Source organism: Benincasa hispida, chromosome 4 (assembly GCF_027475165.1).
Source record: "Benincasa hispida cultivar pf3 chromosome 4, pf3_genome.v1.1, whole genome shotgun sequence".
Classification (NCBI taxonomy): domain Eukaryota; kingdom Viridiplantae; phylum Streptophyta; class Magnoliopsida; order Cucurbitales; family Cucurbitaceae; genus Benincasa; species Benincasa hispida.
Genome location: NC_143481.1, coordinates 53150966 through 53165631, shown reverse-complemented (window position 1 = coordinate 53165631; position 14666 = coordinate 53150966). Strand labels below are relative to the sequence as shown.

The following is a 14666-nucleotide window of genomic DNA, read 5'->3' as shown; positions in this document are numbered from 1 at the left end:
GTGATGCATTCCCAAAGGGTTCAATGTATATGAAAGAGATATACATCAGACCTGATGTGTGTGAAAGTGACGCACGTCTAAGAGAAAGGTAAAAGAGTAAGCCAATTAATAGAAATCTTCACGCCCCACTAGTATAGAGTTTCAGTTCACGTAGCATTTATTGGACATAAATGCTTAGCCTGACCCCGGTAGTGGGGTTACTTACTGTATACTCATCCTTTCTCATGTTTATTTTTCAGGTAAGGGTAAGGACGTGCTGGCGAATGACAAGCAGAATCCGTGATTGAGTTACTGAGACCAGTCATATACTTCCACTCATGTTTTCAAGATTTTTCCTATATTTTAGTTTCTTGTCTTGACATTTAAAACCCACAGTTTTGTTATTTGCATTTTTTAGTTTTAAGGAAGTTTTCTAGTTTTATTTTATGGCTTTATGGGTACCTTGCTATTTGAATTTCAGTTATTTAGCTTTTAATGAAATTAATTATTTTTCATCATTTATTTGGTTTTTACTAAGTTACGAAAAGATATCAATTTAAATTCCATGCATGCATGTCTATTGTAACGATCTAGCTTAAGTCCTAGGGAGTCGGGTCGTTACATGACCTCTGAGAAAGAACTGACTCAGTGTTTTGGGCCTTAGCCTTGCCTTTCCAAGGATCATATATGAGGGTTAGGTCAATCACTCCTCTTCCACCATGCTAGAAGGAAGCATACTTTATCATGGTCTCCACTTGAGCAACAAATTGGGTCATCACCGCCTGGAAGCTGGACAAGATGTTGGAGGCTAGATTTGCTTAGTGTGCTTTTGTTTGGATTTTACGCAGCTTTCCTGCCCTCATAACAATGTTATGCTTTAGTCGTCCTATCTTGCAATGGTGTCTTACCTCATGAGGTTTGATTTTCCATCACATGTGTCACCTCTTCCTTGATTGGATTTTCTCATTTGAGCCTAGGCCTTTGAGCCATTAACAAGGTTGAGTTTGCTCTAGTGACATAACCTTCAAGCTTGATCAACTAGATTGACCTTGGTAGTGTTAGGTCGACTGCTGTCATTCCCACATATAATGTCAAACCTTGGTGCTCAAATTTTGTCTGCATTCTTTGTAATTGTAGGCCTATGTGGCCTTGAACTTCAACCTGCTTCTCTCGGTCTTGTCTCACTTTCCAAGTTGACCTGCATAAGAAATCCTCGCACCAGTGTGGTGATGAGCCTACCACATTTTGATGACTGTTCATGGAACGTATAGTCCAACTAAACACACAAGTAAGGTCAAACTCTCATTTGGAGATTACTTACTCTTCTCCCTTGGGAGTCGTCGAATGGTATTATTTACAGGTCATTCCTCTGACACTTGCCTCTAGTTATATGTAACATCAACGATGTAAGAGTTTTTTCTGGCCTCGATGTTATAGGGTACTAGGTTGAGCACAACTTGGTTATTTTTCAATTGGTATATATTTATTGGATCGACTGGTTGGCCCAAACTTTGAGACACTTGACTTTTCCTTTAAGGGCATCCATTCTCTTTATGTCTCATCTTGGTACCCTATGGATTTAGGCCTGTCTGTGAGCTTTGGGCCTTACTTTAGGCAACTCTCAACAACCTCATATATCCATATAATCATCAAATAAAAGGGACAAAAGGGAAAATAAATAGTTTCCAAGCCTATTTTAGATAGTATAGATAGATTGTTTAAATTAGAAACTAATTTTTGACTCACTTATCAAAAAAATATATGAAAACATGAAATACAATCATGTTTTTATTGAATCTTTGTTTTCATTTTTCTTTACCAAATATACCATACAAATTTAGGAAAAATACCTTTTTGATTCCTAAATTTTGGATATATTTTCCATTTAGTTTATAAGTTTCAAAACGTTACAAATTTAGTTCTTAAGTTTTGAGTTTGTTTTCAATTTAGTTCATAGCTTTCAAAATGTTACAAATTTATCTTGAGGTTTGACTTTTGTTTCTAATTGGTCCATCGATTTCAAGATTTATACTTTTAACGTTGATTATTCACTAAATATTCACTTCTATCTATGACATTAATGCTTACTAATAATTAAAAATAATCATTAAATGAAAATTTAAAATTATTCTCATTAACAATAAAAGATAATGAAATTTAATTAATTATAATTATTTAAATTAAGGGTTTTTTTTTCAAATGTAGAAAACTGAAGTAAAATATTTACAAATAGAGCAAAATTTTATTGTCTATCTACGATAGACTGTGATAAACTATTATTTGTGTCTATCTGTAGTTTATCGCGATCTATCGCATATAAATTGTGATATTTTGCTATTATTTGTAAATATTTTCAACAATTTTGTCATTTAAAATAATTTTCCTTAAATTAATTAGTAGATATTAACACAAAAAATTGAAAAATGTGTATAAACCGAATAACTAATTTGAAATCCAACTCAAGACTTAAAAACTAAAAAGTGCAACATTTTGAAATTTAAGAACCAATTGAAACTAAACAAAAACTTAGGCTCCGTTTGGTAGCTATTTGATTTTTTGCTTTATATTTTTTAAAATTAAGCCTATATACACTACTTCCACCTTCAAATTTCTTTCTTTTTATCTATTTTTTTACCAATGATTTAAAAAACCAAGTCAAATTTTGAAAATTAAAAAAAGTAACTTTTAAAAACTTGTTTTTGTTTTTGGAATTTGACTAAAAATTCAACCATTATACTTAAGAAAGATGCAAATCATTTTAAGAAATGAGGAGGAAATAAGTTTAATTTTCAAAAACCAAAAAATAAAAAACGAAATGGTTATCAAACGGACCCTTAACTACCAAAAAAGTATTTTTCCCCCCTAATTTTTTGGTTACCAAACTGACCCTTAATTACCAAAAAAGTATTTTTCCCTAATTTTTTTTAACACACATATATATGGGGTATATGAGATTAAAAAAGAACCATCTCGACTTGGTTTTCTACTGGTTTAGTTCACTCTCTTTCTTGGATTAATTGCACATCCAACCTATTTTAAAGGCCCAAAATAGCAAATGACCCAGTTTTTTTTAAAAAAGCCAAATAACATTGATGTCATGGACAAGTGAAGTTATAAATATGCCATTTCTTTTTTCCTCCTTCCTTCGCATGATTTTCTTCTTCTCCTCTGGCTGAATTTCATTCTTCTCTAGGCAACTCTGACCAATTATGCGCAACCAACGTTTGAATCTCGGCTCTACCCTTTGAAGCGCGATTCTGTACTTCGAATGATTTGGGAATCCTAAAGAAGATTAGGGATGATGGGTGTTTGAGAGTTGAGGAGTTGAAGCCATGGGTATCGATTCCAATTCAAATAATGATATGTGAGAGCGAAAGATGAAGTGATCTAATGGAGGGAGAGCGAGAGTGAGACGTAGTAAAGAGCAAGAGATAGAGAGAGCGCAAAAGAGCGAGAAATATATATAGAGAGAGAGCGAGATATATATATATAAGCGAGAGATATAGAGAAAGAGAAAGATATAAAGAGAGAATGAGAGCGAGATGTTTTTCCACATGTGTGCGAGTATATTTTGGTAATTTCACTCGAATTTGACGTCAGCAAAGGGTCATTTGGTTTTTTTTTTTTTTTTATAATTTTTTTGGGTCATTCAATATTTTTTTACCCAATTTTTGGGCCACCCGTACACAAAATCCTTCTTTTTTCATCACTATTTAGGAAAATTGTCAGAAATAACACGTTTAAGTTTTCACTTTACAAAATTAGCACACTTATTAAAAAATCATTAGAATAGTTTTTCTCGGTCCACCTCGCTCGAGATTGGCCACTGAGATTTTGTTTAAAAAAATATTTTTTTCTAACTTATTGATTGTTTTGAACCTTCTCGGTATATCTCGCCAGAATTATACACCGAGATTTACTAATTTTTTCAAATGTTATGTAATTTTCCCAAATCTTTCCAAAATTAAAAAATCACACTACCAAATATTACACAATTTGGAGAAATTTGAAAAGATAATTAGTAAATTATTTAGATAATCTGTAGTTCAATTTAGAAATTCATGTAATTATGTGGATCTCAGTGTTAATCCCAGGCAAAATAACATCGAGATTTTATACATTTGAGCTTTCTCGGTGAAACTCGGACATAATTAACACCAAAATTCGATATACTTGAGTTTTCTCGGTGAAATATCAGGTAAGATTAACATCAAGATTTAGTATATATCCCAAATCTTACCCAATTTTTTTGCAAAATTTGATTTTTTTCCAAAATTTAAAAATGACAGTGCAATAATCAATTTGGAAAATCTATTTTGATAATTGGAAAACCCATTCGAGATTTGAAAATTCATACAATTGTGAAAACATAAACCATGCTAAAGATTGGAAAAATTACGAAATAATTTAATATAATATTTAGTAAAGAAAACCGAATTTAGAGAAAATTTGAAAAGATATAAAATTTGGTATAGAATTTAAGAAGACTACATTCTTTAAATTAACAAATGTCGGTGCGTAACCTCGATATACTGAAAATCTAAAACAATCTATTGAGTTAGAAAAAATATTTTTTAACTAAATCTCGGGCAATGTTGGGTAATATGACGGAGAAAAACTATTCTAACATTTTTTTAAAAAAAGTGCTAGTTATGTAACGTGAAATCTTAAAAAAGATTATTTATGATCATTTCCCCACTGTTTACTCCGTTGCTTCGTTGCTTAATCTGTCTGAAATGGAATTTAGGGTTCTTGTTACATCGCATTTCGACGTCTCGCTGTGAATTACAATTGGGAAACTGGACGAATCTGATCTACAAATGTTCGGAAGTCCCAACCAACCCATCTCGGAGCTCAACTCTGTCCTTCGAAAACCAATCTATCTCGGAGCTCACTCTGTCCTCACTCAAGTTGAAATGTAACAATTTCTTTTCACTCTTCGTCGATTTCTTCTTCATCTTATTTTTCATGTTTTACGAACTACAGTATGATAGACCTGGAAAGCGTTTGATTTAGAGGGGATGGGATACTGGATATTTGCTACCATTTGGTCCAGTAATTCAGTCTATTGCTAGGATAGAAGACTGTGATCTTACAGTTGGAACACACGTTACACACAATTTGAACAATCAATCGAGGGAGTAGTCTAAATAGGTGCTAGATGTTTGTCAGGCTAATGACTTTAAACAGTGGTGGGTATATCGTTGATCAGAATCTTAATTAGGATTCTAGATTTTAACAAAGATGGACTCTGGTTATAGAATTCAAGAAGTATTTTCATCTACTTTCTGTTGTACTTCCTATATGGGATATATTGTATGACTGTGAGGAAATGAACTTTATGTTGTCTGTGTATGGCTGAAGTCTGCTTGCAGAACAGTTTCTGGGTTAACCATTGCTCAATTTTGAACTGTAGCTAGGCAGGGGGTAGGAAGTTAAATTAAACGAAACCAACTCTATCATTACTCATTAGTCTTGGGGAATTGGTTCAGTGCAGAAGTTCTACTTATTTCTTTGCTTTTAGTCCACAAGCTTTTTCATTTCTTTATATATGTTATAACATGTTCTAAGTATTAGTATCGATAGCTGACTCTTGCGATTTGTTGGTATCATCATACCAGGTTTACTTATTTCTTACTCTGTGAATCGGTATCTGAATTTTGTTAACCCCAGTTTCTCTTAAAAAATGTTAGTTTTTGTTGTTCCTTAAATTTGGCAGCTGGTGCTTCTCTGTCTGACTGCCAATTCGAGTGCTATAACCACCAGTCACACAATGGCCTATGAATTGACTGAGCAAAAAAGTGAGCATTATATTGCAATTTATTGAAGCTTTAATGTGCTTCACTCATTTCTCCTTGGTTATATCAGGGGCACATCTTTTTAGTATTATATAGCACATCTTTTTAGTATTATATATTCTCAATTCTTTGAACATAGAATGGTCATCTTGAAAAAATAAGTTCATGGAGTTTCTTCTCTGTGTTGGTGGCTTCTTTTAGAAATTTGAGCATATGTGCTGTTGGTTTGGATCTGCAATATAAACCAGCTAATAGCTGTATTTTCTTTGGAATGCAGGAGTTGGACTTGGGCTGATTGGTTTTGGCTTATTTTTCACATTTTTGGGTGTAATCCTTTTCTTTGACAGGGGGTTGCTTGCTTTAGGAAACGTAAGTCTTTTCCATAGTTCGATGTTGCTTTCTGTAGTTATTAGGATCCGTATGATGTCCAACTTTTCTGATGCTTTTGTTCTCACGTTACCCCATCCTCTTTTATGTTATTAAAAAACATATTTTATCAGATATTTTGGTTAATTGGAGTGGCACTTTTACTTGGTTGGCGTTCTACGTGGAATCTATTTACCAGTCGAGCAAATTACAAGGTATTGCAAAGTACTTATCATGCCAGGAGGAGGTTTAGTCCCTTGCTAGGTTCCATGCCTCTCCTTAGGTTTTGTTTTTGTTAGATTCACCTTCTTTGTTTTACTTTGGCTCATGCATGTGTTGCTCTTTAGTTATTATTTATTTATCTTTTCAATATCCTTGTATTCTTTCATTCCTTCTCAATGAAAGCTTGGTTTCCATTAAAAGGAAAAAAGAAGGGACACAAAGTACTTATCATGTTAGATTTAATCTTGGTTTTACATTTGACCTAGATTGGACGATGTTATGGTGATAGAATGGCAGGATGCCAAGATGGTGGCATCAAGCATCATTAGTTAATTGCAAATGTTAACCATATAGATTTCTTCTAGATTGTCACGTAAATTATTATGAGACCTTCCAAAGCCTATAGATTTCTTTAATTTTGTTTTAGTGGCTTCCTTTTGGTGCTTTCCTCAATGATCATGAAATCATTTGAATGTACATAAATGAATGTTGAAAGGTTTTGGTGAAAGTTGAATAATTGGATAAAGGGTGCATTTACATAAATGAACATTTATGTGAATGCACAATATCGTGAGGCTCATTACTTCAACTAGTCCCCGTGTTCCTTGATGCACTTATATAGATATGGATATTATTTTTTGTAAGGATAGATATATCATCTTCCAAAGATACTTCTATTTCGTTATTTGTCAGCATTCTTTTTATTTAAGTTGCCCCATTTTTAATCATTACCAACTCGAGAGTTTTGTTTCAGTTTTTGTTTTTGTTTTTTTTTGTTTTTTTTTTTTTTTGCAATCTCTTGACCTTCAGACTAGGGAGGATACTTAGTCATTTCCTTCCACTTTCTTAATAGGAATTGTCTGTGAAACCTTTGGTGTCAGGACACTACATTTCAAAGAATGAAGAATAAGGAACAAAAATAATTGTATATGTCGGAAATGTCGTGGAGTTGAAGTATCTTTTATGATTTTTCAGGGTTCTGTATCCTTTCTTCTCGGCCTCTTCTTCATTTTTGTTCGCTGGCCCATAATTGGTATACTCTTGGAGATTTGTGGCTGTTTTGTTCTCTTTGGGTTAGTGTCTCATTCAAATTTGAAACCATGCCCTTAATATCAGTAACATCTCTCTTACACCCGATGTTTCTAATGTAGTGGTTTCTGGCCCTCAATTAAAGGATTCTTGTACCAGATTCCAGTTCTTGGATGGATTCTTCCATACCCCATCATGGTAAGCTTTAGTTACATTGTTTCATATGCCTCTTAGATTTATTAGTTCATATGTCATGTCTCCCTGAAAATGATTTATTGATTTATTAGCATAATTTGTTCATGGTCAATATTGGCCATTACTAGAGGACAACGTTATATACTTCCCCTCATGGTTGAGCTGTTTTTTTTTTCTTTTTTGTTTTTTTGTTTTTTTGTTTTTTTGTTTTTTTGTTTTTTTGTTTTTGTTTTTGTTTTTTTTTTCTTTTTTGAATAAATTTGGTTTCCTGAAATTAACTTTTGATGATTTATCTTTTAGTCATACTTGAGAGCTATTTGCTAATCACAACAGCCATTTGAGTTTGACTGCCTCGATGAGATTAAAAAATTTTGTAATTTTCCTTGAAATTACATAAGGAGAAGTAAAAAATTTCCTTCTCTTAACGATTTAAAATAATTTTTTTCCAAAATCTCCCGACGTCTTTCTATTGTAGATTGTGTTTCTGTCATTGAGTCTAATTATTAGTCTAAGATGTTTGGTATTCAATAAAGTCTTGATATTTAATATTTTAGATAGTTCAATAGATGATGCCAAATACGTTTCAGACTCATGACTGCTTGATTATGTTGAAGAGCCTTTGCTACTGTCTCCAACCCTCCGTGTTAATTTTCTAGGATCTTATTATTATTATTTTATTAAGTTTAAATGAAACTATTATGGCCAAATTCCACACCGCTCATTAGGTGTTATTAGTATCTACAGATTTTCACAATTATTTTCTCTCTTCTATGGCCTTTCATTGTAATTGTTAAATGTCTCTTTTATGTAGTTTTATTTTGTATTAGACTCTTTTTTATATTGTCCATTTGTTTACATCTGTTTTAGAGAAATGTGATATTTCATAATTAGGCATAAAACCAAAAGATAGAAAAGAGGTCACGAGGTGATCAAATCAACACATTCATAATACTGCTGGAATTTACAGAAAGATGATCCAATTGACTGCCATTGATTAAGGGAAAAAAAAGTCATGAAAAAAATAAAAAAGAAAAGAAAGAAAGAAAATTTAGAAATAGTAACATGAAAATGTGTTAAGAAAGTCCAAAAACACTTTATTTTTATTATTTTAATTAATCATTTATTTTTTCCCTTAGATGGAGAAAACTCGGATGCCTTTTCTCTAGTTGTCAAGTAGGCGCACAAAGACTTAAAAAGTAGTGACTAGTGAATTTACAGCCTCCCTAGACTTGTCGTCTATTAGGGTCCCGTAAGTTAAGGCAGATGACACAACCTACATGGGAGATCAGCCTAGTCTTAAACCTGTCCAAAAGATGTCTCCTATGGTCAATGCCTCACTTCAAAAATACCCTTTATTTTGTTTTACCTCACGATTGGATCAATTTTTGACGTGGAGGAATGGGGATATTGTCTATCCTTTGAACTTTTTGCTAACAATTTGAATTACTTTGGCCCTATTTGATACTGACTTTGTTTCCCTTTTCCCCCCTAATTTTGGGATTAAGTGGAGTTATTATCTCTCTCTCTGTTCTTTTCTCTTTTTATGCTCATTTTGAGATCTTAGCCAGATTATAAAAGTACATAACACATTGTTTTAACACTTAAGATTTAGCTTTGATGTTAAAATTATTTTTGAGACCATAGTTAAACAAAGGTTATTGTCAAACAGAGAGATTTTCAGATTTTCTTCTATGTATTGTACCCCTCAACGATTAGGTAGTTGGTCTAGCTCTAAAGTGCTGACAATTGATTATTCCAGATTCTCGAAAGTCTGTGGAGAGGCTCTGGTTGATCGCTTCAAATTGTTAAACTTATGTTCAAATAATAGTTGACAACACGAACTAATCCGATTGTAGATGTATTTCATATTCTTATGTTGCATCTGAATGGAAAATTCTGAAGGTTAGTACATTGATTCTCTGATCAAATTTTTTCAATTCTTGATATAGCTTTTATATGTTGTTTAGAACTTCTTAAATGTGTATATGTACACTTTTATTATTATTATTTTGACCTTCTCATTTTTTTGGCTTTTTTTTGGCTTTTTTCCCCCTTCTTTTCCCAACTGTTGTGTACCAAATCTTATTTTTAGAACATTCTTCCAGTTCATTCACATGGCAGGCTGTTTGGTTATATGGTTTTTGAGGTTATTACTTATCAAAGTTTGTTTGTTCACTATCTAATATTTGGTCACTTCTCTCTCTTCATATTATTTTTGTTAAAATCTCTTTGGCTTTTGATTAACAGGTGCTGTTTGGATGTGTTCTTTATGGAATGATTTTTAACCTTTCTTTTTACCTATACATTAAATAGTTCATAAACAAGATCTTGATTCAAATATATTGTATTCGATTCACAATAAATCAGAACAAAATGGTTATTTGTTCTGAGATTGAACGAAGATTTGAACCTCGAACCGAAGAAGTTTGAATAGAACTTCTTTTTGAACATCCCAAACCCTTAACTACCTCAGCTCTTGGGAGGCAAGAATAATGATGACCAACATTAATAACTATCATGGTTGGAGAAGTGCTTTAGTTTTGCATTTATTGTTGAACCTCCCAAAAAAAGTCATGTGGTTTTGGGTTTTAATGTATTCAGCTGCAAATTGTGGGACCAAAATTGATATGTAGAAGCAACATCCTTGTGGTTGAATGCAACCAAGCAATTGATTACAAACAAGCACAGACCAAAATGGTGCACCTACATCTTTGAATTAAATTCCTCCATCATTGTGAGCAGATGAATCTCTCTGTTCATGGCTGCCACTTTTTTTCATACTAAAATGTGAAATAATTCTTTTAATCCGGTCTTGTAGGCATAATATTAAATTTCCATTGCCTTGTCGATATTTCTATCGATGTTTTTACGTTTTTATGGGTTCGATATCGGCATGAGCGGTGAATTGATATTTTTATTGTATCATAAAAAAATCCATTAAACGTAAAAAAATAAGCAACAAAATTTCACTAATGTCCATCGAAATAATAGATAATTGGTATAAAAATCATAAAATGTTTATTTATTAATTTAAATCTATTTTTTTATTTTTTGTTTTTATAATTCTTCCAAAAATGTCCATCGAAATCGACATTTTATCGATATTTCTATTGAAATTTTTGTAAAATTAAGACCTCGATACTTTTGTGGAAATCAACATTTTTAAATCTTGTTTGTTGGTAGGCCAAAATTTTGTTCATTGCTGGTTGTTGAATGAAATGGTCCTAAAGTATAAAACTAGAGAAATTAAGTGTGGTGTAATTGCTCAAATGTTCCTATTGAATTAGGATTGAGTCACATTAATGTAATTTGATATTAAATAGACACTTTTCAATTTGGTTGGTGGCAATTATGGGTTAGTTTGAACTATAAAAACAAAAGTCAATTACAATTCTTAATTAAAAAAATTGTTAATTATGGCTATTTCCAAAATGTATTCTTCAACTTTGCTCTATATTTGAAAATAATTACCCTTGAAAAGATTTTTGTATTTTTTTTATTCAGAGAACTCTGAAATTTTGTATTTTGTTTAATTAAAATCTCTAAATTTTCAAAGGTTACAATAATACCCTTAAACTCCAAAAAAAAAAAAAAATAATAATAATAATAATAAAAAAATGCTCTTATTTAACGTTAGTATGGCGAAAATTGTTATTACCTTTGAACTTTGTATATCGTTTCAATAACACCCTTGGACTTTTAAAAATTTATTGATATCCTAAACTTTTCAAACAAGAAAAGAAAAGATAACAAATGCTCTCATTCTTATAGTATATAAACGAAAACAATTTATTTATATTCCATCACCTTTGTTGTCTACAATTTTCTCTATTTCTTTTGCTGCTATCTATGGCCTAACACATTCACACTTTTCTTTCTACCTTCTCTTCAATACCCTCTCAATTCCCACCTTCCATTCTCAAATCTCTATATTGAAACTAGTAAATAAACGGATGAAGCTTTCTCAAGTTTGAACATACTAAAAAGTATCTATATATGAAATTTCAACACCCAAACATTTAAGTTATCCTTAGTTAGAATAAAATGAATTAAAGAAGTCATAGAAAATATACTATTTTTTCTCATTTGTCGAATTCTTACACTAATTTCTTCAATTATCAAAGAGGACCAACAACTTCAAGTTCAAATCTCACATGGACCCAAAATAAAAGTCTCTTTTAAACTTAGATAAATTTAAATGTTTTCCTTTCTTTCTTTCACTAGCTGTCCTTTGACTTTTTTTTTGACTTCAAAATCGATAGTACATATACTATGCTAGTTGAGCTACGCTCATGTTGGTTATAACCAAAATTCTTAAAGGGTCTTTTATGTACATCAAAATCCAACCTTATTAACTTCCACTCAACTATAATAACTACATTATTGTTATAACATTTAAGTCTTAAGGATTCCTTGGTAGTTCGATTAGTCTCCTTTTCTTCGTGCTACAATATACCTTGATTGACGGGGTAGTTTCAGAGATTAGGGAATGAAAAGAAGGGGATTAAGAGGGTATGAAGAAAAGAGAGAAAAAAAGAAGGAAAATGAGCTGGTGTTAGGTCATACATTGAAGTCGATTAGAGAGAGCAAAAGGAAGAGAGCGCTGATAAGGTATAAATAAACAATTTACGTCCATGTACGAATGGTGTAAGAGATTTTTTGAGAGCTCAAGGGTATTAATGAAACTGTTGAAAGTTCAAAATTATTATTGAAACGAGGTATAGATAACGATTTATGTTCATATACACTAAGGGTAAAACCATTTTTGAACTTTTTTTGGAAAAAGTTAAAGGGGATTATTACAACATCATTTGAAATTTTAATGGTGTTACTAAAATAAAGAAAAAAGTTCAAGGGTATTTTCTATTAACCGACTTTTTTTTATTGGAGATAAAACCTGAAATGGTGTGACAGTGACATAGGATGCATGGCCGTATTTGGGTCCTAGTTTCCATTTCGAGCCAAATTTTCCAATAGTTTTTCATTTGAACATACAGGGGATTATGAAACAAAATAAAAAGTTCAGGAGTATTTTTTATATTTTAATATTTTTTCATGGAAGTTAGGATCCGAAATAAGTGTGACAACAACCCGAGATGATGTAGCAGTGTTTGGGTCCTAATTTTACATTCCCAGCCACCACCACACCATTATAGGTCCCAATTGTCATTTAACCTTCTAACAAATTTCTAATCCAATAGTAGTTTTGAAATGATTATGAAAGATCAAGATTAGTATTACGACTTTAGAAAAGAATAGAAGTAATTTTGACCCAAAAGACAAAGTTGATGGATATTTTTTATAACTTAGTATTTTTTTTAATAGGTAATATTATTATACAATAACAAAAGGGATCCCACAACCTGGGATCAAAGCATCAAAGCAAAAGGAGCACCTATAAAGACGCCCAGTGGTGAAAAAACAGAACCAACAAAAAGGACAAAACGAACAAATAACAAAACATCTAGAAGAACAAAAGACACCCATAATCTAGGGACCTCAGAAACTGAACATACAGAAGTAAAGTTTCCAAACAAAGAACGAAGAAATCAGACAAACTAGATAAGTCCACGAAGATCAATCCACTACCCAACTCAACTCCACATCCCACCCAGCAACACGATGAGACGAACCCAACAAGCGTACCAAACCCTCCCAAATTTCACGCCCAAACACATAGTCAAAAAACAGATGATCCCTGGACTCTACCTCACCAAAATAGAGCAGATAAGCATTGTCCACCGACTGATCTCATTTCCTCAACCAATCTCGAGTGCCCAACCTATCCTTCACCGCCAACTAGACACAAAATGAATGCCTTGGAATATTATCCCCAGACCAAACCAAACAAGCCCAAGCCACCCTAGGACGCCTAGGACGCAAACTCTCCCACACACTGGCAACAGTGAAATGATCATTACCATTCGGAACCCAAACCCAACTATTCTCCTCACCCACCCTTGGAACCACATCCTGAACCAAACCCCACAAATCACACAATTCCAAGATAACAAAGGCCAATGTCAACAACCATCATCAGATAAGAAATCGGAGAGTTTAGCCTCACGACAACTCGCAACATCATAGACCACCCCCTCCCCATAATTCTCCAAGATAGACTGCATAGACAACTATGGATCCTACCAAGCAAAACATCTCCTCTCATTACCAACTTGCATCTTGACCAGTGGCTTAAGCCTATCCTGACAACATAATATCGCCCTCAGACTGCGCCTGCCTCAACTTCGAGCGAATTAGCCATAAAGATCGCCCCCGAAGCACATACGCCTCTATCCAAGCAACTCATAAAGACCCAGAACGCACTAGTAATAACCATAACAATATCAAAATAGCTGCCACATTCTAGGAAGATGTGTGGTGAATACCCAAACCCCCTTTAGATTTCGACAAACAAACATCATCCCAAGCAACACACACACCCCCTCTACCATCAGCCCGCCCACACCACAAGTACGCCTGTAAGATAGGATCCACCTCCTGCCCAATAGAAACAGGCAGCATAAAAACGCTAGACCAGTAAACCTGGAAGCTCTGTAACATTGATCGGACTAACTGCATGCGCCCTACAAAAGAGAGATCTTGCAGCCTAACTCCTAATTCTCGCAGTAATCTTCTGAATCAACAACTAGTATTTTTCTAAAAATGTAAGACAAAAGACCATCCGTTACAAATGGGTCTGCACAATTTTTTTTAAGCAAAATTAATTCTAATGGATTACAAATCTCGAACTACACATCTTGTGTTTATAGATATCAAAGTCTCCCTAATTTTTCTAAAGAAGGGGTCGACTATTGCACTAATAGCATAAGTGAAATAAAATGCTTATAGAGTTCAAGCTTTTTTTTTTTTATTTTATTTTTTATTATTATTTAATATTTGTGAGTGTTTGAGCCTTTGACAAATCTCATGAGACAACCCGTTTGACCTTATAACATTTTGGTGTCAACCAAACTTGTAGGATATTAAATCCTAGATAGGTGGCCACCATGAATTGAACCCAGATCATGAGACAATGCTCATAGAGTTCAAGCTTCAAACATTGTAGAAGTCAATCTA

At 33.0% G+C, this 14666-nt stretch overlaps 1 protein-coding gene across 1 annotated transcript; it reads left to right on the top strand.

Annotated features, from left to right (window-relative positions):
* Nucleotides 1–4509: 4509 nt before the first annotated feature.
* LOC120076730 (Got1/Sft2-like vescicle transport protein family) lies at nucleotides 4510–9610 on the top strand. The gene is made up of 7 exons (XM_039030627.2): nucleotides 4510–4897; nucleotides 5699–5780; nucleotides 6055–6146; nucleotides 6278–6358; nucleotides 7341–7438; nucleotides 7517–7592; nucleotides 9349–9610. The coding sequence occupies exons 2-7, from the start codon at nucleotides 5753–5755 to the stop codon at nucleotides 9379–9381; spliced, it is 408 nt and encodes a 135-aa protein (XP_038886555.1). The 5' UTR covers nucleotides 4510–4897; nucleotides 5699–5752; the 3' UTR covers nucleotides 9382–9610.
* The last annotated feature ends 5056 nt before the right edge of the window (nucleotides 9611–14666 follow it).